The 25,835-nt window shown below is 38.6% G+C and overlaps 1 protein-coding gene across 4 annotated transcripts in view; it reads right to left on the bottom strand.

The window, feature by feature from the left end:
* The window catches only part of SPATA7 (spermatogenesis associated 7), a 46,442-nt gene extending 24,479 nt beyond the window's left edge, over positions 1 to 21,963 (bottom strand). Inside the window, exons 1-4 of one of the 4 annotated variants that reach the window (XM_076345242.1) lie at positions 21,872 to 21,963; positions 9,780 to 9,860; positions 9,009 to 9,101; positions 7,369 to 7,416 (exon numbers count right to left, since the gene is read on the bottom strand). In XM_076345242.1, the coding sequence (XP_076201357.1) occupies positions 7,369 to 7,416; positions 9,009 to 9,101; positions 9,780 to 9,860; positions 21,872 to 21,911 (262 nt within the window). In that variant the 5' untranslated portion in view covers positions 21,912 to 21,963. Of the gene's footprint in view, positions 1 to 7,368; positions 7,417 to 7,815; positions 7,901 to 9,008; positions 9,102 to 9,779; positions 9,861 to 21,871 lie in introns of those variants that run through there. The other 3 variants (XM_076345243.1, XM_076345244.1, XM_076345245.1) reach the window with 3 other exon arrangements.
* Positions 21,964 to 25,835: the final 3,872 nt, after the last annotated feature.

Raw genomic sequence — 25,835 nt, 5'->3', positions numbered from 1 at the left:
GTACACCACACTTCCAAAGCAGAGATCGCATCGTTGTATTTCCCTGTTAGAATCCTCCCTCTATAAGCTTGATTCTTTTTTCCTTAAGCCTAGGCTGCAGCAGTATTTCTAGACACATGCTTAGACTTATAAAACAAATGTCATAAACCTGGAAGAAACAAAATAATCATACATACCACACTCCTAAGCAGCTTGAAAGCTCTGCGCTTGTAAGGACAGTATGATTTGGAATGCCAGTGGTTGTCCTTTGCTCTGAACTTCCAAGCTCTAAATTTATCATGTCACATCACAGTACAATTAGCAGTTAACCTTCAAGTTATTTAATTTTTGATGTAAACAATAGATGGCAGACAATGAAATATTAAGTTAGATTTAAATTGAGTTCAGCTTGCAGAACAATGTATCTCAAAAGAATTGTCCAACACTGAGCATTTCTCCATTGTGTTTTTATATCACCTATTTTTGCAGTAACACACTTCTGGTTATTATTTCCCTTATGAATTCTCTTAGATAAACAATGCAAACATCAACTTAATTTCTGCTGAGCTTGAAGTGCCTGCAGTGACCATAATTAAAGCGTTCAACATATCAGCTGGTGATATTACTTCTGCAAGCAAGCTCTTCCTTCTGTAAGAATTTTTACTACCAGCTTCCTAGCTCTACACAAATCCCCAATACACCATCATTTTAGCACCTGGGGTGAGATCTCATCAAATGCAAATTGAATTTTGCCATTGGGTGTGAAGTTTGGGTTTCTCATAAGTCTGAATCTAAATTTCTTAACACAGAAATTTTAATTTTCTTAACTCTAAGAGACGATTCTGCAGTCCTTCTTCACATCCATTATCAGTAGCACTGTTTCATCAAATAAGGGAGGAATCACCACAAAAAAAGGTGACAGACGATTTATTAAGGGCTTGATACTACAGCCTTTCTTGTATCAAAGAGAAAGTAATGTTTGTATCAGGGTATGTACTTCAGAAATGTGGTACTGCTTGGCAAAGCTACTAATGGCAAAATTTGGCCATTGCTAAAGCTTGGAAATAAAGCCTAACAGTGAGACACGAATCCTTCAGAGGAATTTCGGGAGAGGATAGAAGTACAGGATTATCCCAAATCCATCCACCTCAGATCCCCGTATGTGGTCCTCATCCGAGAGACATCTCGTAGATAGTTCTGTCAGCCATATGAAGAATACAGCAGCCTGTGCACAGCCTACTACATGGAAATTGTGAAACACTGCACCAACGCTGCAGAAAACTTCTGAGCCTGCTCAGTTAAACCTCCATTCGTGTACCCCAGAGAGAAGTCCATCTGGCTTCTAGGCGGGCTTGGAGAGTGGGTTTTGTCTCAGCGTACCACTGGGGCAGCCCCCAAGGACAATTCAGACATGTTGTACTGAGCTAATGTTGAGAATAAGTGGAAAGTATAATTTTATTCTGGTTCTCTGGTATGCTACAGCTATTTTGTGATCCTCAGTAATAGTGGAAAATGGTATAAAAACAACCCCGCCAGCAGACAGATGGTAAACCTGGGTAAATTCAATTAAAAATCAGGGACACATTTTCAATAATAATGATGATGATTAATTACTGAAACAACTACAAAAGGAAATTATGTTTTCTCTATTTCTTGACCTTTACAGGTCAAGACTACAGGTCTTTCTTATTTCTGTGCTTTACTTACCATATTCAGTGTGGCTGTTGAGATCCATATTAACACAACTGGATGAAATTTTTGGTCTGCTTAACTCATGATGTCAGACTAGATGTTCTAATGTCTATTCGCAACTACAAACTCTGTGAAAAATGTATTTTTGATGTACTGAATACATACCTAAAATGCATTACCTTTCATAAAAAAAGAAAGAAAACCTTTCTGTAGAAGAAATTTTAAAGTAAATAACTTCTGCAAAAAGAAAGTAAAATTACTACAGTTAGAAGTACAGGTTCATAAAGGGGTTTTTTGTTTGTTTGTGGTTTTTTTTTTTTTTTTTAATACACACACAGTGGGTTTTCCTGCTCTCCAAAAATTCAGACTTGATAAATATACCAGAACATCTGGTATATCTGGTATGACCAAAGACATACTTGAACTCTGAAAACATATATGTTAGAATTAGCTGAGTTTTGACCTTTAAAGAACTTATATTAGCTGCTTTTAACTTTCATTTTCAGAAATGCGTATGTAAGGACAAGACTCAGACAAGTTAAGAATCAAAGATGAGGAGATTTTGTGAAAGCTTCCTGTAAAACAGCAGCAACAACAAAATAGGTAAAACAGTTTTTCATAGATTTCTGCTTTTCATGGCATAAAAGATGGACATATAATGTAAAATATGTGATCACATGAAAAATTAAAATTTAAATACAGAATTATATAAGAATATCTATTTCTTGACATTTCTACTTGAACCTAACCCCCCCCAAAGTAGAAAAACAACATTACTAATCAGTCTCAATTGTTGTCTCTCCCCATCTCTCAATCCCAGCCCTCCCCAAGTATTCAAGTTCCACCAGGCTAAAACAGATTTTTGGTGGGTAACTTCTCAGAATACTTCTTTTGTTTTCTTCTTATTCTCCCCCCAGCCCCGGTATCAGAGAGACCTGCATTCCCAAGCACACTAATCACTGGGTTCAGGCTGTACTATCAATATGCCCTGTGGAAAAACCTCTAAACATATGGGTTGAAAAGTTAGTACTGTTAGAAACCAGGCATGTGTAGCAGCAGCTGTCTTACTTGGCATAGCTTTTGTCAAGTTTTCTGGCACAAATTCCACAACCACAGACTTCTAATGGCCACTGGTATCAATCAACATGCTTGGACTAATACTGAACATAGAAGTTTCACATTTCAAGAAGTTTCACATTTTAACAACTATTTTAAGTCAATAAGGCTGATCTAATACACAAGAACATGCTCACTCCTAGCCCAGTGGCATGGCAGCTTGCCTACTTTGCTGCCAGCTAAGATACCAGGAAAAGAACAGTGGAAACTAAATCCACTTTAAGGACAGAACACATTCAGTTGGCCAGGGAGAATGCCAACTACAGTATCATGTTTAATTCTTAAACACTAATGATTGATTCGTGGCAAAAACCCCAAAGGGAAATACTCACTTGCTATTTTAGCAGTACATGAAGCACATTTTCAGGGGATGTTTTTTTAACACTATCTGCAGGAATTCTGTTTTGTAACTCTATGCTATTAATAAATCTTAGCATTTCAAACTGAAAATTTACCCCCCTTCCCAAATCTCTTTTGAAATAGAGGGGGAATGGAAACCTTATTTGGGATGCAATAAGTAATAAGACAAGGAATACAAAAAGAAAAAAGTTATAATATGCTTCAGTTGAGGCAATAACAGGCACAGAACTACTGGAAGAATAAAGCTGTAAACCCCTCGACTATAGAGATTCCCCTGATATTTAGTCATATTGATGTTGCAACTGTGCCTGGACAAATTGTGTCCCCCATGTCCAGCAAGAAAAAAGAAATTGGTTTGAAAATATTCTAAAAATCCTTTTCCCTTACTTTCTTCATTAGCACATTTTCAGTACTCTTACTGCCTGAGCTATTGGCTGTCATATCCACATAATCTGTTTCATAAAAGTCAGAGGAAGAAGAATTATTCTCTGGTGGATTGCCAGAGACACTACAAATGATACCTTGCACTAAGCTTAACACCTGAACACGTAACATTTGGTTGCGCTATTATTACAGTACAGAAATCTGTAGTTCTTGATGAACAATGCATAGAACAGTAGGAAAAAACCCCAACCACTCTAAGTTTAGGTATGAAATAAATTGAAATAATTTTCAATTTCACTCTAAACATCTAGAGTTTATAAGAATAGCGCAGATACTGGACAAGGGATGTCTGAGTAGTCTTAACCTTAAATACCTTGAAGGCAGTGACACCAATAATGAAGAATTTGAAAGTAGATGTGCCCCATGGAATTATCCCTTTGCTAACTCTGCACAAATTTCAGCCTGTGTCTCAGAGTTTCTTATCTGTTTATAAAGTGATCTCAGTCAGGTGACAAAACATATGAAGAAAGCAGGTCAGAAAAAAAATATCAGTTACATGCACACATTGAGTATAGATATTAATCCTCAAAGATTTTTATTAAGAAAGGATAATCTTAAGTATCTGATACAAACGCATACATGAAAATCCTGAACCTATTGTAGTTGAGACACTTTTGCCATTGACCATCACGAAACCACAATTTCAATTATGGCATCTAAACCCCTTATATTCCACCATCCAAAATTTGCCTTTTAAAACCGGAATTACCAGGACAAATGCTTTCAAGTAAATTCAGTTCTAATCCTCACATCTGGAAAAAATCTTTTAGCTACGTAGGTATTGCAACCTTGGAACAGGTTACTCAGGTTGCAGAATCTCCATCCCTGGAGGCTTCCAAGACTTGGCTGACTGATCTAGTGTTGGCAGAAGTCCTATCTTGAGCAGGACGCTCAAGGAGGACTAATGACCTCTGAAGGTCCCTTACAACCAACATTTCTGTGATTCCATGAAGGCAGGTACATGACAGAAGTTGAGCTTCCAAAACATTAGGAGAAATGACAATGCATACAGACTGAGCTGTTGAAGAGAAATCACTGGACGGGAAATCTATGAACCAGTGTCTCTCATCTCTATCGGGTAGAAAGACCCTCTTCAGAAATGGTAAACAGAACCAGCAAGCAAGCTATATAACTTCTAGCTTTGTGTCTGGGGGAAGTGCTGAACTCCAGTGAAATCAGACGTTGAGACATTTCTCTTGCTCTTGCAGGAAAAAAAATGGGAATCTTCTACTGCAAGAAAACTAAGTGTTTGTAGCATTTTATGCAGACAATTTAAGATGAAAATGTAATTGGGAACATTTTTCAGCATTGCAAAGTAAAACACTACGTTGAGGAATATTCTAATAAAAAGATACTGTTTACATAAGTTTGCTTTATTACTTTGCTTTCTATCTTTCGCTCGGCACTCTCATTTTTATTAGAGAACATGAAGCACCTCACAAAATAAAACCTGAAATCTGGGGCAGAGACATAATACTGTCTTGAGAAGCCACTTTTAGGGAAAAAAATACAACATTATTTATTGCTTTGTTAAACAGATTTTTAAAAATGGCAAATTCATTGTCACTTTATAATTGCACAATTCCTCTCAGTGCAGAACATCAAGCAATCAAACTATATTTTAGAACTTAGCTAAATCTAAGGATAAAAAGCTCTAACCACACTGGATACTCAGTTCTGGGAGACCGAGAAGTACGTCCAACATTTCTTCCAAATGAATCCTGTGCTACTGACTAGGATCCTGGTCCTTGAACTATGACGCTCAGCTTCACCTTATGAGCTAGCTCTATTTTGGGAATATAATAAATTTCAACTAAGTAACAATGAGCACTCCCAAGTCTTAGGCTAGAATAACAGTAGGTAAATTAAAGAATTTTTTTTGTAATCAAAGGCTTTATTTTTTTTTTCCTTAGCTTCAAGTTTTTTACCTTTGTGAACAGGAAGCATCTTCTAGGGCTGTGTTGGTTGTATGCACGTTCTAATAAGATAAAACACAGCAGCAGCTTTTTCCAGCCCAGTTTGAAAATACATGAAAGAGCAATTTAGCGAGGATTTAGTGTACCAATTTTACCAAACAGATGGGTAAGAACAAAAGCAGCAACAAAGGTGAAATGTTTCCGTCACACCCTGTATAGGAGATTAATGCTCTGTCTGTGACCAGGACAGTGTTACATAGTCAGACACTGGTCTGAGTAAGATGAACTGAAAGAGAAACATATTGCACAAAGCCTTGCTATCTGAAATGGAAATTTCCTCACTACAGAGCACACCTGCTAGTGTCATGACAATTATCTGTTAAGGTTAAGGCACTGTCACTGTCTCCCAAAATGAACTCATTATTCAGGGAAACTCATTCTGGCTTGAAACACACAAGCTATCAGCTCAGAAGCATTTTATCTGTAAAGACAGCAGACTCTAAAATAAATGGGCATTTGTTGGTGTTGAGAAAGACCCAAGACCTGAAAAGGTATGGAAGAATAATTGTTAATTAGGGAATCTAAGAAAGGTTCTAGCAGATGCAGAAAGAAAAGCTACATGAGAGTTTTATTACACAAACACGTAGGTGTAAATCTTCTTCTTACACCAACCCTGTATTTCATGCTTGTTTCAAAGCAAATCTTGGTAGAGCTGGGGCATGAGAAGGAAGACTTTTTTCAGATGACTCTGCAGAACAGGTGATCTGAAATTCCTACTGCAATCTGCAGACTCTAGATATCACTGCCATACTATTGCTGCTTGTGCTGCACCTTTTGAAAGCAGGAAAAGGCAAGCCCACATACAGCATCTTTGACCCTGGTGCAGCTTGTTGCTTAATTCAGTCTCAACCCATTATGCAGAAGTACTGAAAAAACTTCTAATGAAACTGAGTCTTTCTGCCAAAAGGATGGCTGATTTCCTGCATCAGCTCTAGTTACTCTGATCATTTTACAAGGCAGTATCACTCTGGTTTGACTGGATTTGAGACTAACCACAAAGTATTCTGTCCTCAGAAGATTTATCTTTCCATCCTAAAAGAATACTTTAATTTTTTCTAGTACCTCAGCAGTTGTAACTAAATATTGAATTGGAGAAAAAAAGAACTTTCTCTAATTGCATTAGTGAAAAAGACAGATAACAGAAATACACGTTTGTTATTTTAATAAACAGTTGCTATTTGTCCCCTTTGACTAATACACTTCATTTAGTATTCCAGAAATCAATGATTTGAAAGCTAACACTATGAAGTAAGGCTACAGTACTGATATCTTTAAACAGCGTTAAGAAATGAGACAACTCCCAGAAAAAGTAACTGCAGTTTAATCCAGACTGTGGGGCTGCGTGCTTGTAACTGGCTCTGTTTTCTGCGAAATGGAATGAAAAGTTTCAGGCCCAGTCCCCAGGTGCCCACATTCCCAAAATTCCTCTTGACCTTGCACTAGTAAGCTCTCTTCTTGAAAGTTCAAGCTCACATCATATCAGAAGAAAGGAGAGAGAAAATGCTGAAATTCTCCTGACGTGCTCCATTAACTGTGTGGATGAAAAGAATCCTAAGCAAAATTGTGATCCTAAGCACAACTAATCACTAACAGACTAGGTCCATCTTACTAGCATTACATTCCCTGCAGATTCTTACAAATAGCTGGAGCAGTATGCGAAAAGCTGAAGAAACAAGCAGGTACATGAACGCTTTATTAAGGGTTATATTCTATCATTACTCTTCTATTCCTCTGGCTCTTTTGTTTTGTTAAGTTAGTTTTACAGACGCTTTTGCAGAATTAACATATCACAGATACTTACGTTTGATGCTGGTCAACCTACTTTTGGGCACGGAACAGTCTACAGCTGCTGAAAATAAGAAAAAAAATAAATGTGAGTGATTCAATATCTACTTAGTATTTGTGGTGGCTAGAAAAATGTAGCAATAAAACAACACAGAACAAAGACTAATTTAATTAGAACACAGCAATTTTTCTCTATCTTAAAATATGCTAGTTACTGTGTATTTAAAGTATTAGATTGATATTAATACAGTCAGAGAATTTTTGAGATAAAGATGTTAAAGTAAAATATATATTTGAAGGAAGAATCATCATTTAAATGAAGATTCCTTACAAAAGGTTTCTATAGACTTTGTGCTGATGGCATTTCACTGCACAACTGAGGATACCGAGTATGTTACATGATAGAGAGATGACAGCATATTTGTGAGCATGGACTCTGGCAGAATCTGAAGCCCCAGTGTACCTCTCTTTAAAGCAGACATTAAGAAAAGGAGGGATGATGAAGAGAATCAGCAGAACCAACTCCAAAATCCTATTTCTGAAAATACCTAGAAAAACAGTGTACAATGTTTTCGGAAGCATTCAAAAAACATTTCTCTTGCAACTCATATCCTGCAAACTTTTATGCATTTAATTTAAATACTCAGGACATCCTGCCAAGCCCTAGCATTAATATCTTTAGGACTGAGATCCCCAAGACAAGTTTATGCTATGAAGAATGAAAATAGGCTGTAAACTGTAAACAACATTAACAACTATCTACAGACTTTTCTTAGCTCTGTGCATGATATTAACTTTTTAAACACAGTACTTCATACTCCTTATATAGCCTTAAAAAATAACTTTGGCTGTAATACAGTTTGTTTTCAATTATAGCACGGACAACGGGGTATTGTCAGCTCATAGTGGAGTAAACACACATTTCTAAATCTGAAAGATTTTTGATCAGGATCTCACCATAATTAAGAAACATACAAACATGTATGAGTTCAATAAGCTTTTAAGTTCCAGATTTCATAATATTTGTCTTTTGATAAATATAAGTACCTTCTAACATTAAAATATGTGAAAAAAATCATATACATATTTAGTGCTCAATAATACAGATTAGTAACAGGATTTTCTCATTTGCAAACACATGGGGCAATTTTCAAAGTCCTTAAAACTACCTAGTGCCATTGACTGAAATATGAACAGAAGATAATGAACATTTTTAAATAAAAGAAAAAAAAGAAAAAAAGACAAGACACAGTGGTCTGAGTTTAACTGAAGATGTTCTGCACTCATTCCTAAAATAAATTCTGTATGCTTGCTATTGTGACTATCTCTGTGATTTTAAGTTCAGCATATTATTTCATAATTCATTATTTCATCAAAAGCAGAATGAAGAGAATACAGCACAAAGTACCCTAAAATTAAAGTAGTATCTTTGGTAGCACTTAAGGAAAATGTTTTCATCCAAAACTTCCCATTCCAATAATACAAAAGTAGTATTAAGTAGCGGCCATATCTCCTTGCTGACATCAGTCTGAGTACGAAACAGGAAGAAAACTACAATTCCTACAGTCCAATTCATTCCCTCTTGATATGAGCCTATTCTGAAAGAATGAGCTAAATCTGGGGGTAAAAAGTTCATTCACATATGGACATTTTTACCTTTGGCTGAAAGGATTTTGTTATAATGAAACACCATGTGATCTCTGATCAGGTACTGGTTAGTTAGACTTCGGGAGGAGTCAATGCAGAAAGCTGTAAGATTAAAATATATTTAAACATTATAAAGGCAGGCAGAAGAATACTAAAATTTTGAACAGTTATTAACTGCAACTCAAAGCCACAAACTTTAAATTACTGTGTGCTTAACTTCTTTGCTCAATGGCAGTAATTTTTCTTTAGCAGCTACTATCACATGAAATCAGCCTGTCTCCTTTGTTTTTTTTTTCCCCCACTGAGCCATTAACTCAATAAATAGCTACATAAGTACTTGGCTGAAGTTGAACTATGAAAACATCAGCATGGAAACTTCCTGTTTCTCCATTCCATGCTCTTTTGAAAAAAGTGTCTGAGGTGGCAGTATGGCACAGAAGTGTATATTAGCTCATGTAAACTACTGACTGTAAAGGAATATGTTTAACCTCAAGGGTTCTTTAAAGCAGTAACCATATCTATACTCCAGTTAATATAGATGTGATATCTATATATATATATTTGGATATCTTGCTGTTTCTAGCTAGCAGTAGTGTCAAGGCAAAACTCTCTCCTCAAAAGTATTTTCAGTAATGCATACTAAATGTAAGTACTATTAAACTTCACCAATTGAGCTCAATGCAAAGGTTTTAATTATAAAAACTTTTTAATCATAAAATAAATGAATTCACATAAAAGGAACCATGTCAACCTTCTGATGAAAGCACATATGTTACTTACCATTACTCTTAGTACTCAAGTGTCCTTTAAACGGACTTGCTGGACCACATCTGGGAATGCCAACAGCTGGGTATTCACTCACTTTAATAAAGTGTCAAACAAAACAAAACAAATGTTAGAAAAAAGAAAACACGTATTTTGACAGACAAGATAAAGCAGAAAATCTTTCCCCAAAGAACTCACGAATGACTGTAGCGACCTTTTTCATAAAGGAAAAAAATCATTTTTAAATGTTATACTATTACTGAAGTACAACAGTGTAGTTAAGTAACTTAATCTAAACACCAGGATAAGATGGTAGTACTTTCACTGGTTCAGGGAGCTAAACAGTGGAAGAAACCATTAGATCAGTCTGAACTTTACATTGGTCATTAAACTGCACAGAGATATGGCCACAGTTTTGTACCTATGCTAACCTCCCATTTGTTTTAAAGTTTTATTGATCGAATTTTATCATGACATCAAATGACTAATGTGAAAAATACTCTGTACGTAGACAATGATTGTGGTTAGTAGTATACTAAAATGCAAGTTTAATAGATTGAAGGAATTATGCTTGTGTGAAAATCATCCTGTCAATGAGAACACACTATTTCAAAAATCTATTGTTAATGCAAGAGGAATTTGGTTTGCCATTCAATCTTCCGGCAGTTTGATAGACCGGGAACTCTACAGACAAGTGTAGATGCTGACAAAACTTAATCAACCAGTTGTTCCAAAAAATGAAGGAATGTGAATTAAAAGCTCTACATCTCCTCCTTGAAAACAAATACTGTACTGTCAGGCTCACAACCACTGTCTCTTACACAACCTACAATTTAAAAATCTGCACCTGAATGAAGAATCTGCACCATTTTTAGAGCAAGTTTTAACAGGAGGTATCCTATTACTACAAATACTAGTGTATACAAAGCATTCCTTTAAGGTTTCCAAGACCCTGCTTAAAATGTAAAGCAAAACAAACAAGATTTCTTTAGCAGAGTAAATATACCATGCTTACTTAACATCAATTATAAAACCGTGCAGCCAATTTCTACAAATTTATTATTGCTATCAAGGTCCATATGGTCCTCCCATTCCCATCCTACTTCTCATCTGTCAATTCAAGAGTCTGCAACTGCCACGTAAGCGTCTCCTAGCAATTGGAGGCACTACAGCTCTGGGGCAGTAACTCTACTGCTCTACACTTACTGGCTGCCTCCAGCTTTCCACCCTTCACCGAAAGCAGCAGCAAGCTGGACCTACGCAAGATGAGTGGGAATCTCTTCTCAGTGGCCTTCAGCCGGGTCGACAAAGGCAGACATAATTACAAACTGACTGGGGGGTGCAAGAAGCCATGCCACACATGTTAAAAGCCCCTTAATTCTACCTCTCATGGCTTCTTACCTCCTGCATGCCCAGCACCTGGCTTTCCACGTTTTTTCTTTGGGTTTTTTTTTTATTTCCCACTGTCATATAATGACTGTTAGAGTACTATTGCAATTACATACGTAACTACCACATTCTGTAGCTCTACTTTAAGTGCAACAGCATGTTGCACAAGATGGTTAACACAGTGTCTGACTATTAATTAGTAGAGATTGCAGCAAAACAAATCATTCCTTTAATAATGTTTTAATATCATTTCCCCAAAGGCCTTATGAAAAGACCTTATAAATTTCAAGTGACTAGGATTAGTTGGGGAAGCAACAAAATGTGTCTTGAGAAAATAAATAAAATGAAAATCATTAGCATATGTGGAAATTTGCAGAGTACTTTCTTGGGACCCTGTTGTGAAATGACACTAAATCTGGATCAATAAACTCAATCCCCACTCTTACGAAGCCCAACAAATATCAAGGCAATTTTGAATTAGCGTGGTGATTTCACACTTAGAAAAGCCAGCCTTCATACAGCATGGGCCTCTGCGGCTTTACAGTATTAGAGGCGGTGTCTGCAATAATAGTGCTCCCACTACTCTTTGCTGTGAAGTTTCCAGACCAGCAGAAGGAAAGGAACAAGAAAGGAAAAAAAAAAAAAAAAAGAAAAATGCTACTGTAGATTTTTTCAACCCTGTCCTGCAATTGTTATATCTTTATACTGTTTTCTTTAAAGCCAAAGGACAACATTCCTGCTCATCTGTATCAATTTCAAATGGCTCATTTTAAATTCCCCTCATGGTACAATTCTTCCTAATCTCTATTGTGATTTAAACATACATAGGGACAGACAACACTAAATTATTTTAAAAATATTAAAATTCCAAACATACAGAAACAATTTATTAAATTTAGAATGACTGTCTCCGCAATGGTTTCAAACCTTTGTCAGTAACAGCCTTCTTTCTTGTTTAAGTATATTCCTCTACCATACACTATTACATATGAGTAGTATTCAGTGTCTAGCTGGATACCCACCCTGAAACTCATGGCTTCCTGAAGCTACAATGCTCACATGTTTAAAAAATGCAAGTCTTTGGGAGGACTTGAATTTTAGATTATAATATTTTAGTAGATAAAAGTTTGTCCCAATGATTAAAAAAAAAGTATACACCAGAAATCTAGATTATAGCAGACACCTGAGAATCAGAAGGGTTTCATTCAGTTGCTCAAAATAACCTAAATATTCTGTATTTTAGATCTAAGTTATAATTCTAGAAGCAGACACATACTGTTAGATAAACACTTACAAGACCACCTCTTACTCATTTTTATGTGACAGAATCATAGAGGTAAGCATGAGCATCTCAAAAACGCAGAGACATTGTTATAACTACAGTTGATTCTCTTCAGGTAAGCTAGATGCCTTTGCCCTGAGTTAAAGATGATCAGAGACGCTCAGAAACCTGTTGCTTTTACTGTCTTCATCTGGAGATGCATCTGTTCAGCACTACAGGAAAACCAGACTATTTTGAAATGTTCACTTGCTTTGCATCACCAGCAGATGGCACACGCATAAACTCTAACGAAAGAACTACTGTGTCCTTTACAATTAATCTGTATCAGGCTTGGGGGGGGGGGGGGGGGGGGGGGAAGTCAGCGCCCCTCCCATATCCTGCATCACTATTTCATAGGTGAGAAGAACTGTCAGAAAGGGTCAGGAGGGAGAAATATTTTACAGTTTCCTCTGCCTATTTTGATTACGGACACGTGGACAGCGCAGAGATCACCCCCAATCCACGCAGAAACCCCCAATTTGCAGAAGTCCCAAAGGCACTGGAAACACAACACCATTTGTCAGGAGGCCACGGTCTTTGCGCAGGCGCTCACATCCCCTGTGCTATCTCCCCAGACCTCAGTTCCTCCTGCATGCCGTAACTCCTGTGTCGCTGAGGAAAGGTTTCAGGTCCCCGATCCAACCAAATGGATTTCCAACCCAACTCCTGCTAATTGCAGGGTAACAACAATACTTAGTCTTTTCACAGGTATCTCTGAACCCCCCTAGGAAATACCTAGGCTGTTACAATATTGAACCCTTTTCCGGGAAGTGGAGGACCTTGAATAAAAGTCTTCCTGACTGCTCAGATTTTAGGATACCCTTGAAAATGTCAGGGTTGCAGCCCCACTAGCACCTGGACCTGTTGAAAGCTTTCATGATGTTAACAAATGACATTTTCTTGTCTTTTAGAACATTTCCTTGCTGGGCAAAAGTTTATGCTGAACAACTTTTTTTTAATATCTAGTTGGATTCTGGGGGCTCTATCCTGGCAAATCGTGTATTTTATTATAGCTTCAATTAAAAAATAGAACAGTCTTTAACTTAAAAATATTTCCATAAACAGCAGAACTTGTGATGAAGGCTTCCTATGGTCCTGCCATGGTATTCCATGGTGCTTGCTGCTACATCTCTGAGTCGTGCCAAATAAAGGGACAGATATTTTTGTAACCTGTTCATCAGTGAGAGCACTTGAGGCTTGCTCTCTGTGAACCACCTGTTTTCACAAAACATGTAGAAAATTTATCACAGAAAAAGGGTCAAAGACACTAATTTGGCTGAAATAATGCTTAGCACTATTGAAAACAGAAGAGGCCAAGAATAATAACGAGTAAACCTTTGTTTTCTGAGGATCCCAGGCTGTTTCACACAGACATTCCATCAAATGTATCGTTTCTACACTGAATTCAACTTCTAATACCCTCCCTGTATCTTCAGTCTGAAACTCAAAACTGCTTTTCATAGTGTCAAATATTTACAATGAAGACGTACGTTGCTAATGTCAGAGGAGAAACTGGAGGATAGCTGATGTATTTTACCGTTTCTACAAAACAACTGAAGTGAGGTAAAATGTTAATGTTCAAATGTTTCACAAGTATAATTTCAGGTTGTCTACTGACTTCAACAGGTATTTGTTTAGATTCAGTCTCTATTTTCAAAGTTATTTGCACAATAGCAGAAACTAAAACTTATATTGAAGGCTTAGATATGTGAAGAGAATTTTAAAGGAGAAGGGGATTTTCAGCAAATTAGATAGTAACCAAATATAAACCCGACAAAAGGACGACAACTACAAAGCATAGTAATTAGAGCACCTGGATAACTATGGGAGTGACGGCAGTTGTACTGGTTTAGGACTGTGAGCAGAGTGAAAGTAGTACGCATTTTGGCTACTTCGCCTCTTTTTTTCAAAAGCCATGCATGCGAGCAAGAATTTTTTCAGTGAAAAATTTTCTACTGATTTTGATGGTTCTTAAATAATAAATTATTTGGGAATAGGAGCACTTGTCTGAACTGGACTTAGCAGAACTGATTCCAGTACTTGCAGTACTATAGCAGCTTTTGCAATAATTAAGTTTCCTGACTAAAATGCACACTTTCTACTTCTCTACAATAAAACACTTCCAGTCACAAATTTAAGGTCTATGTAAATATATTTTCAGAACTGGACTGGAAACTCCTCAAGATAATTTCATTTCATTTAAGAAATTGTTTTCTGAGATTTAAACCTCAGAAACTGAGATGTATAATGGACTCCTATCTTTGATATACTATACATATAAACTATGTGATCTAAACACACATTTCCTCATAGATGTAAGTGGACTATCCACAGTGAATATAAAAATCAGGATTCTCATGCTGTGTGTTCTCCTAAAGTACAGAGAGCAAACAAATTAAATATTTCTAAAAATTAATTGGATCTTTTAGTTCCTTATTAATGCTTCTATTTGCTTGTTGTAGGCTTTCCCTGCAAGTGTGTGCCACTACACAACAAAGAAGAGAAAAAATTTTAAAAACCCTTTTTCTATAATTCCTTCCAGCTGGTATCTAAGGTAAGTAGTAATTATATTATTCCAAAGAGATTTTTAGGATATTGTGTTTAAATTATCTTTTAATTTTCATTTAAAATGCATCCTATCTTTATTTCTAATTTTATAGTCTTAAAAATGATGGAAATTGGTGGTTTCTATTTGTTACTTTGTTTCCTAGTTGTTAGTAGATATGCAGAATTTATGGAAATTATTTTTCTACAAAGCCATTTCAGATTTGGAACGTGAATATGTACTGGAAAGAAGCCCAGTCTTTCATTATAACGTTCTCATAGGACGGATTTTAAACACAAGTGTTAGACTTGCTATTTTTACAACAAACCTGCACTTCAGACATTGCAAATCAAAAGTACTGAAAAAAAAAAAAAATCATTCAGGTTACCCTTACCCACCAAGACTTGTTATTTAAAAGATAATCCGTAAAAAAATGCAGAGACCTTAGGTGGCATATTGGATATAGGCAACTAAATCCAGCACCATAAGCCACAAAACCTCCACTTCACTGTGTAGAGATGTATGAACACTGTATTCTCCTAAGAGCAGCTCCTAGACCTTAGCTTGGGGCCAAACAACCCTCAGCCCCAGGTGGATGAAGGCCTCAGGTCTCGCCAGCTGTCCCAGAGGAATGTGCTCATCACTCAGCCAAGGCACCAACCCTTTTGTCCACTGTTTTGTTGGTGGCTCCAGGACTCTTGCGTTCTCAGCTGCACAGTGGCCACCTCTCAGCTGGAAATGTAGGAAGCACCTCTGCCTATAATGGACTTGAACTGCAGCATTTCCATGAGATGCAGGGATTTCATCTCCCCGAGGCTGGTAAGGACACTCAACCCAAGCTGACAAACGATTTGCAAACACTCTATCCACTGCACTAATTTATGAAGGTTTGGTGCTGTTGCCTCTTCCACCTTCCACCGCCAGCTCCTTTTCTTCTTCTCTTCTTCCCTAATCCCTCAGTGCTCTAAACCAAAAACAGTTAGTGAAACACCTTTCAGTGGTGTAATTCAGGCAACTACATGCAGAAGGGGGTTTGTGCTGTGAATTTAATGAAGTCAAGGATGCTCTATCACTACCACCCTTGTTCTACTGACTAGTTTAGCGATTTTTTCAGTGGGCTTCCTGCTATAAATTCATTCTTCTAACTCTGTACACACTAACAGTACACTACAGCACTAATGTTGTACACATGCTGAGGAGGGAACAGAAGTGGTTTAAATATCATCTGTGAAATCCTAAATGACTTAGGAGTAGTGATAGAAACTCCTTCAAGCATCTAATCTAAAACTTCTGAAAAAGTCGTAATTAAAGGAATGAAATTAGGACCTGAAATATAGGTTCCTCCCTTTTTGATACTATGAGAATTTTTAAATCCAAGTATCCATTAACTCTTTATGCTACAGAAATAATTGTGCATATGAATACAACACAGAAATATACAGAGTAAACACTGCTATCTCAAAGCAAATTAAGAGATTATGTAAGAAATAATTACTATCTTTCTTTTATATTTGCATGATGATATACTTTCATTATTAAAAAAAAGAATAGTAGTACTACTAATAGAGCATCCTATTAATAAGGCTTGCTTTCCTACTGATGTGGCTTACATCTTCCTACCATACTCCCTAAACTCCTTTCAATTTCCCCAATTTGCTTCCTTTTCCTTACCTGCAGTCCTTGCCCCTCACTCTAACATCTGCTACTTGCTCAGCTGTGGCTGATGAAGTGCTACAAGTGTTATAATTGGTCATCTAGTTTAAGCTTCTCTGGCTGCTTATCCTTGGCTGACTAGCTGCTCATCCTCTAGTTGCATATTTGGGAATGGACAAAGAACAGAATTACTTTCTCTAAAAAAATGTATGTTAATTTGTTGGGGTTTCTCCTACCCAGCCACCAACATTTGTACCACCAAGACTCCTACTTCTTACTCACAGCTGGGTGAAGTTGGCTAATAGATGCAGAACTGGAAAGAGGAAAAAGCTGGCAGAGAGCAGTGACCCACCCACAGACTCCTTCTTTAGGAGAAGAGGTTAAAACACGGCACATCTCCACTGCTTTTCTGCAGCATCTATACAAACACGAGAGTACTTCAAACATGACTTTAGAGTTAGTTGGTTACTGAATGCACTGATAGTGTTCCATTTTATTTGAAAGTTACAGTGGGGCAAAACTGAGCACTTCATAATCACAGCTGTATTTTTTTCCTGTTCATGCATGCGAAACAGAAGCCTCTTGGACCCATTTCTGGTTTCAGTGATAACAAAACTCCCATCAATTCTGTGAGTACAAAGTCTTAGATGTGAAGCTGGCTTTAACAGAATCACATTTAAGATTTATGAAGAAATGGCAGAATCCACCAGAGAACAAAGTATAGTTGTTATTTTCTATATTTTCTGAAGCAAAACTTTATGAATAAAGACCAAAGAAGCTAGAATATCCCAATTTTTAAATAAAGTCCTAAATGTTCCACTTGAATTTTGTATGGGATTGTTTGTGTCCGAGGCAAAATATGATGAAAGTGATACAATGTATCACTCCCTGACATATGCACCATACATAATCTTCTAAGCCATTAATTAGATGGGTGCTATTTATACGCTTACTATGCTGGATTACAAAAAAGCTCTTCTTTATACCTACTCCTAATGCCTAAGAGTTAGGTCTCTCAGTCCTTTACAACTAATCATCTAATAATATTCTGCATAAATGCAAAACGTTCAATGAAAATTGTATTTCAGTTTCAAGATCCAAAAACTCCTCTGATAAATTTAAGAAATCTAATAAAATAGTTGCATACAGTAGCCTTAAAATATGCTAATTGAGTCATATTTGATGAAGTAATTCTTGAAAAATGTTTGTTACAATTTTTCTAGCTACAGGCTTCACATAACCAGTAAGGGAAGTTTTGGATGCAGGTTATTGCTCTATTCATACTCCGAAGGCAGAAACAAATCGCTGTGTCTGTCAGCAGCACATTTTGTGATACAAATTGCAGGCAGAAGCAAATGAACTTAAGTCAGTCCCATCATCATTTGCTTGGGCAGCACCTCTATAGAGTTAGCAGTGGCACCAGCAGTTTCCAAATTTCTAGAAGGGTGTGTGAGGGATGGTGTTCCAGAAGTGTCTGTATGCTACTCTTAAGTGATATGTGTACAACTATCAATACTCATATCACAGTTTAGAAACTTCTGGCTTAAAAGGATACTGACCTGAGTTCACTGGATAGTTGTGCCTGTGCAAGATGGCACAGAGTAATCCAGGAGCATACGCTACCATGTGCTGTAACAATTCTCCTGTGGGAATGGTGCTATTATTCAAGGGTGCTAGAACACTAGCTCACGAGCACGTCCTACACGACAAATGTTATGTGCTGGCTTCTACTGCTACAAGAAACTCAACATTATGTCATCCCATGAACATGCATTTTGAAGGTGTTTCAATATCTAGTGTCAAACCAACCAACAGATAAAATATATGTATATGCCTAAATGTGTAGACACAGTGTATTTAGATTCTTCTACATGTATTGGAAAAAAATCTCTTTTGTTAGTATAATCTGTGCCTACAAGGAAGCCCCCCCCCCCCGCCAAGTGTTACTAACTTCTACCCTCTCATATTTTTAAGTGAAAATACATTAGCAAAACTCTAATGCACAGCCGGCCTCACCCAGAATCAAGAGCAGAGAAACCTTGATCCACTGTGCTTCAGAGAAAGTTGCAGGGTATGATCTGGAGCAAAATAGCTAGTAGAGTTAATGATTTGAACCCTGTTTACTTTAGCACATATTTCATTTGAAGCATGCAAGAAATCTTCAGTGAAATGGGACCAATCAGGTACTTAAGTCCTATTACAAATTTAAATTATTTGCTGAATGAAGATGGGATTAGTCACATTAAGTGACTAAAACTCACTTAATAGACTATTTGACTAATGGTCAAATTAAGGATAGGTTTAAGTGATTTGCTGAGCCAAGGTTTTAATTTGGTAAAAAGTTAAGGATGGTGATTAACATTTCCCAATTTCAGTTAAAATGTACTATTGTATTTCAAACATAATTTCTAAACACACTTCCTTCCTTGAAGATACAAATAGATTCTTTCTCAACTTCCCCGCTGGTAAAAGGCAACTTCAGCATCTGAAAAATTGGTATTACCAAACTAATGCTTGAGTTTAAAAACTCATTTGTTCAAGTGGCAAATGAAGGAATACAGAGGAAAAAGAAAGAAGCTCTTAAGTCACAGATGTGTTATAACACCCTTCCAGCTCCAGTCAGATTAGCACAAGGATTTCCTGCAATGCAGGAAAAATCTAAACAGGACGGTGTTCTCTGTAAATATGCAAAGCGTTTTCATTTTATTTTAGAATCCTTGAAGCCTGTGCAAACTGCCTAAACCTAACAGCAGCCTCCACGCAGCAATGATGATGACTTCCCTATCGTTGTAACGTAACAGTGACACAAACACTTGTCATTGATTAACAATAAGCATATGATTTCATTGCTGTTCAGGTATGCGCCAATCACTGCCTGTGGGAATTAAACAGCCCAATGCAGAAGACTGTATTTAAACAACAAAGCTGCTTTAGAATTACAGGATTCAGATTATTTGAGGTCGTACTATAAATCTGTGACTGTATTAACCGACTGCTGAAATTACTACAGTAAATAACTTGGAGATTTATATCTGGAATTAGGCAAAAACATAAAGGATTAATTCTTCAATATTTTTATGGGGGAGAAATCTCAGCCTTATTTGAACTTTGAAAAGACCTACATGCAAATCCTATATAGTCCAATATATATATAAAAAAAAAAAAATCAATTTTTTCTTTTTGCTCAGCATCCTCACTAGACAAAACAGAAACCCTGATACAAAACAAGTATAAAATTTTCGTTCTTTCTTTACAATGATGTGGCCAGGTCTGAACAAGAAATTTTGCACAGAGTACACTATGACATGAAGTCGGGTATCCCACCTCTTCTGTATTAATGTTCTAGATAGACAGTGCGTGGATACAACTGTCTTATAGAGAAACCACAAATATGATGTGTTCTGCCTCTTTCATAAACTGTCCACAAGCAATCCAATGGCTGTTCTGCCAAGTTTGCTCAGGCACACAGATTTCTAGGTTAGCTCACCATAAGGAATTAGTATCTCTGCCTGTGCTAATCCCCCTTGTCTGTAAGGATTCTTCCTGTGTGTCTGTGAAACTAGACATCGGGCTGTCCACTCACATACTACTGACTCTGTGATAACCTCCTATGCAGACAAGCATTAGCTTCCCATGTAAACAGACACACATTCATTCTTCTCTACTTTTGAACTATTTTTTTTTTCTTAAACAGAGTCATTCACACAAAGCTTGCTGCAACATGAATGAAATTTAGATCTTGCATCCTATTTATTCTCATTTTATGGTCAACAGACAATCAGCATGCTTTCTGATTGTCTATAAAAATATTTTGAGAATAAAAAGTAAGAATAGTTAGAAAAAGGATAAATCTGTAATAAAATTGCCTTCACGCTACATAAGAGAGCATAAAAATTAGATGCACAAGATACTAGTTTATGCTCTGAATTTCATATCCCCATGCAGTATTAGAATTCATGTTCAAACTCTACTTTGATATCAGATGTCTTCTGGAGTGACATCCATCACTATCTCCAAAGACTGGAACTGACACCAAGATGCAACATGAAAGCATAACGCTATCTTAGAGGATCTGACCTTATGCAGCTATGTGTGATTTTGACATTACAGTGCAGCACTGAATAATTCCTACCATTGTTTTATATTATGCGTATCATCCAGTTCAGATCTAAAAATATTTTAGGTATTTTCCAAGAGCCAGAGTTGGCTCGTGCGAACATTTTTGCATGTTTATGCCTGTTTTTATCATGAATGACAAAACGCCCCTAAGATTATTTACAGGAATGGAGCATAAGAGCAGCCCATGGCTGGTTAAATCTGTGTAAGGAATCACTTTGCAAGAGCTTCAAAAGCTTTTGAGTCTTTTATTTTTCAACTACACACTTGCATTAAAATTCCACCAAACCAAAAAACTTGGATCCACATCCAAACACCATGTAAGTGATGTTCTACACACAGGGTGAAATCCACTGCAATCCATGAACACCAGCTTTGGAGAAGAAAAAAGTTGACTCCAAACGGCACAGAAACTTAGGCCTTGAAAATGAAGCGGCTGATACTGGCAGCCTGAAACATTCACCACTGCAGCACTAAATGCTGTTAAAATACGTATTCACACTTGTGATGATGGATGTAAGCTGGACAATTTAAGGCCACGTTTCTAGGAGGATTATAACCTTTCAGGGGTTATATGTGTAATCTTTCATAGCCCTAGCTGTCAAGCCTCTCTCACTGAGCACAAGCGCCTTTACTCGGCTATGTTCACCGCCGCACGGGTGGCACAGCAGCGCTGCCCCACAGCCCGGCCCCGGGCCCAGCTCCCCACGCGTGACAAACAGGGTGGCACAGCTAAGGGCAGCCGAGTATGAAAGGAGCAAGCCCTGAGCCCCCCTCAGCGCCGGCTGAAAGAGCCACGGCGCCTCGAGCGGACCCCCGCAGCCCCGGGGCAGGCTCCGTGCCCGACCCCCCGCGCAGCGGCACCGCCACCGCCATGCCCGCCGTCATACACCGGCGGGGAAGGGGGAAGCGCCGCCTGCCCCCAGCCCCGGGCGGGAGACGGCCCGCGCCCGGCACCCCCACGGCCGGCAGGGACGGGGGAGGCCGGGCGGCAGCGCGTCCCGCCGGCAGGCAGGCAGCCCCCGCCCCACCGCCTCCCGCGCCCCCCGCTCGGCCTCGGAGCCGCCACCGAGCCCCCCGCACCTTGGCTCCGCCTGCTGCCGCTCTCCATCCTCAGCCCCATGCTCCCGGCCGGGCCCGGAGGGGCGGCGCAGGCCGGCGCTCGGCTCGGCGGCAACGGCCGTTCGTCCCTCGCTGCGGGCGGGAGGGGCGGGGCGCTGGGCCTGGCCCGCCGCGGCCTGGCTCGGCCGCCTCCGCCGTTGCCATGGCCACGGCAGCGCGGCGCCGGGCGGGGCGGCCTGCGCCCCGCGGCCTCAGCCCGCGGCCTCCGGCCTCGCCGTGAGGGGTGCCCGCCCTCGCAGCCCCAGCGCCGGGTTGGCGGGGTGGAGGAGGCACAGGGCGCTGCGGGTGCCCCCTCACCCCTCGGACTCGGCCCCAAGATGTCTCTTCAAGCGGTGCATTGCAGCCAAGCGAAAGTTTTGCCTCGTCAGTGAAAGGTGCCCTAATTATTTAGGCCTTTTTCTTGTAACTTGACAGGAAGTCGAAGAATAATGGATGCCACGGAGTGATTTAAGGCAAATTGCTCGTGTTTCAGAGGAGTGAATGACAAATCGAGAGCCTAGAGCATTCCCAGTGCATTACACTGAAGAAATTCATTCTCAGTATCTTTCAAAATAAACAGCACCTTAGAAATGAACCACAAAAGTAAACTTTTGAAAAGCAGCATTTGATCCCGTCACTGATGAATATATTCATGCTGATGTGTTGGATTTTATCGTTTTGAAGAAGCGATAGGCTGGTATTTACTTTTTGTCAGGCAGGTTGCTATTTTCCTTAATGTGAAACCTCCGAGGATTTTTGCAATAAAACCCTTTGTGTGTACATTTTGTCTGAAGTTTTTCTCACTGATCGGCCAGGGGTACTGCAGTCACCTCCGTAGCCAGACACCTCAAAAAAGGCTATGTGTCATCCCAGCTGGAGAGTTATTCCCCTTCACCATCTAGAAATGATTATTAATTATAGGCTAAATACGGGGGGGGGGGTTGTGTGATTTGCTACCCTTCCTTACATGCTAGGAAAAACAGTTTGAATGTAGTTCAAAATCATAGCAAAATCAAGGGGATGGTATTTTAAAACAATTTTTCTTCCTTATTTCTGCCTCATCCAAAGCTCCCAGTAAGTCACACAAGTATTCATGCTAGATGAAACCTGTAGTTTATCTACCCCAGTACTTTGTGTAGATTCTACCAAATACTTCAGAAAACTTTTCAGTAGTCGATACTGAATGTTAGCTGAAATGTCTTGCTAACCCCTAGCTGTTGGTGGTCAGCCTGTGATTTCCCTTATAATTTTAGATACTCCCTTTATATGAAGTACTCTTTGGATATGGCCTTAGTTCTTGTGCTTCACATTGTAGTAATCATTTTGGCAGTCTAATTCTGTTTTCTGTAAAAACATCTATAAATGTAGTTCGTCTTAAATTTGTCTGGGAGAGGTCAGGAGAGGGAATATATGCCTTGTAAACCCGTCAGTCCTCAGTCCTCTGGTGGTCGTCTGTCTTTCTGGGTTTTTTTATAAAGTGTCTATTCCTATGGCATTTCAACTACCATCAACCATGATGCCACAAACATCTTACCTTTTTGTCAAAACAAAATAATTTGATAGCATTTTGTCATTTTCTCTTATGTCTCTTGGATGTGAGGGCAATGTCATGGAGAGTATCTGTTCTCACTCCTCCATGCAAAACCTACAAATCCAGAAAGCCCCAAATCCAACAGGTTGTGTTTTGTTTTGTTTTGTTTTGTTTTTCTCTGAAGCAGATTTTTGACTGCATGTAAAATTAGAGATTTGGGGAAAAGGCTTCAGGAAATTAGTTGCCATAGTTCTTGTGTTTCAGGGTCTCTGGTTTAGACTTTGATATAATCCAAATAGTTAAATCTGTAGATTGTATAGGTAGAGATAGTCTTAAAACATTTTCCATTTCAGATACCTGAAGATACCAGAGAGAATATAAGTGCACGAGATTCTCGCCTCTACGTGGTATCCTAACCATTAGCTGTAATACTCTCTATTGGCTGCAGAGATCATGCTACCCAAAACACTCCTCTGTTTTCTTTTTTTTTTTTAAATGAACTGCTCATAGAAATATTTTTATACTTTTTAAATACTTTTTTTGTTTCATTATCTGAATTCTGATTTTCAGGTTCCCGAATTCTCAGTGTGTGGTACCCAACATGAAGTTAAGTAGGCTGTTCTGTCCGACCCAAATGGCAGATTTCTCATAGTCTCCTCCCTATTGTTCCTATACTTTTTTCCACCATGTAGATAATTAAAACACCCAAATGTAAGTGAGCATTTTTAGAAACATATCACAACTATTCCCCTGGTTTCTAGGCAACGCTGAGGGAATGTAGCGATTTCCACTACTTCCCTCTCAATCAGCAGCCACAGCATCCTAGAGATGTCCTGGCTCTGAAATTTTTGACCTCCAATGGCAACACATACCAAAGCTTTATGTATTTCTAATTGGTCTGACTTATGGTCCTTTGGACTTTGGCTCCCTTTGGTCTGTGAGAGTATATATATTTTAAGTGTAATTAAAAAGTAACCCAGATGTATAGCGATGTGCTAACACATTAAGTACTGTAACATGTACTAAATAAAAATAAGCCTTAACAAAAACTGAATCTGTCCTGAACTTTGATCCATCCAAACAAGTACAGAAATAAATAACACAGATCACTGCAGAGAGCCTGCCATTGTCGAAGAAGCAATAACACTACAAAACCTGTAAGATCTGTCCTTTTCCAATTATAAAAGAGGAAACACAGCACTGAATGTTGTTGGCTGTCTTTTTCAGCAGGGCATTTTCCCCTTTTCCTTGGAATGCATTACAACAGAACATGGTTTCAAAATGCATCTACACTGGGAGGGAATGAAAGCATATATTACGAGAATCACACTTGCAAGTGTAGATGGGCATCTGTCCCTACCCTGACACGCACTTACAGAACTGTCGCCTTCTTGTCTACTACCTCTGCCCTGTGTATCATCCAGTGTAGACACCTAACTGCTGTGAAAATATACAGTTAATTGTATTCAGCAACAAAACAGCATTTTTAAGCTCAGGGTAGTGTTTATTTTTGTGGAAGAAATAAAGTCGTTAGAGAAAAAGATTTCAAAAAAAGGAAATACCCATATGATGCCCACTTTCTTTTGCATGCTTAACCCAGAGACAGGATGAGTTTCCTCTGAAAAAGACTGTGCGTCTGGCAGGACCTCAAACAGTTACCTGCTCGCTTGGGACAGAGATCTGTTCATAATGTCAGAACTCTGCATTTGTGTGATTTGGCTTTCTTGGAAAAAATAGTTTGTATGTACATTGGAAAATTCAGATCTGCAGTTTTTTTGAGTCTTTGCTTACTTCAAGCCATTGATTTTCTTTCATGCTTGCTTTTCCTTACAGCTGTCTATCAAAGTAAGCCTACGTATGCAGGCAGAAAACATCCCAACAACCAGATCTGCACACCATATTCACAGAGTGTTCTGGAAAAGCCCTAAATTCATCACACTGTGTACTTTATGATGGAAATAAATCTCCTGGGTTTAATTGAATTTTTATTTGGCAACAGTGCCCTTTCTCAGTGCGGGTTTGTCACCCACCTGTGGCTTGGGGTGTCAGTGTTCCAAGCCCCTCGCTGCTGATCGCAGCAGGCTGCCACTGACTTGCAGCAGTCCTCAGCCAGCACATTCAGACCGCTGACCTTGCAATCCATTCCTCTACAGCTAACTGGAAAGAAAAATATTTCCCTGAAAGATCAGAGGAGGCAATGCTTTCTAAATGCATTTAAACAGGCTGTCTGAGCAGGTTTTTTTGCTACCTACTTAGGAAATTCTTGAGTCGAACAATTGGAGTAGCTGTCATGCAGCTGGTGTGAGGGGGAAAAAAGACAATAACTAGTGAAATAGTTGTTTTTTTTTTTTTAAAAAAAGCATACTTTTCCAGGAGGAATGGTAGGTTCTTTTCTGCCTCATGTTTGCTGCATGT

Source organism: Aptenodytes patagonicus, chromosome 7, assembly GCF_965638725.1.
Source record: "Aptenodytes patagonicus chromosome 7, bAptPat1.pri.cur, whole genome shotgun sequence".
Classification (NCBI taxonomy): Eukaryota; Metazoa; Chordata; class Aves; order Sphenisciformes; family Spheniscidae; genus Aptenodytes; species Aptenodytes patagonicus.
Note: the sequence above shows the minus strand (reverse complement) of the source record. Positions and strands in the feature narration are given on the sequence as shown.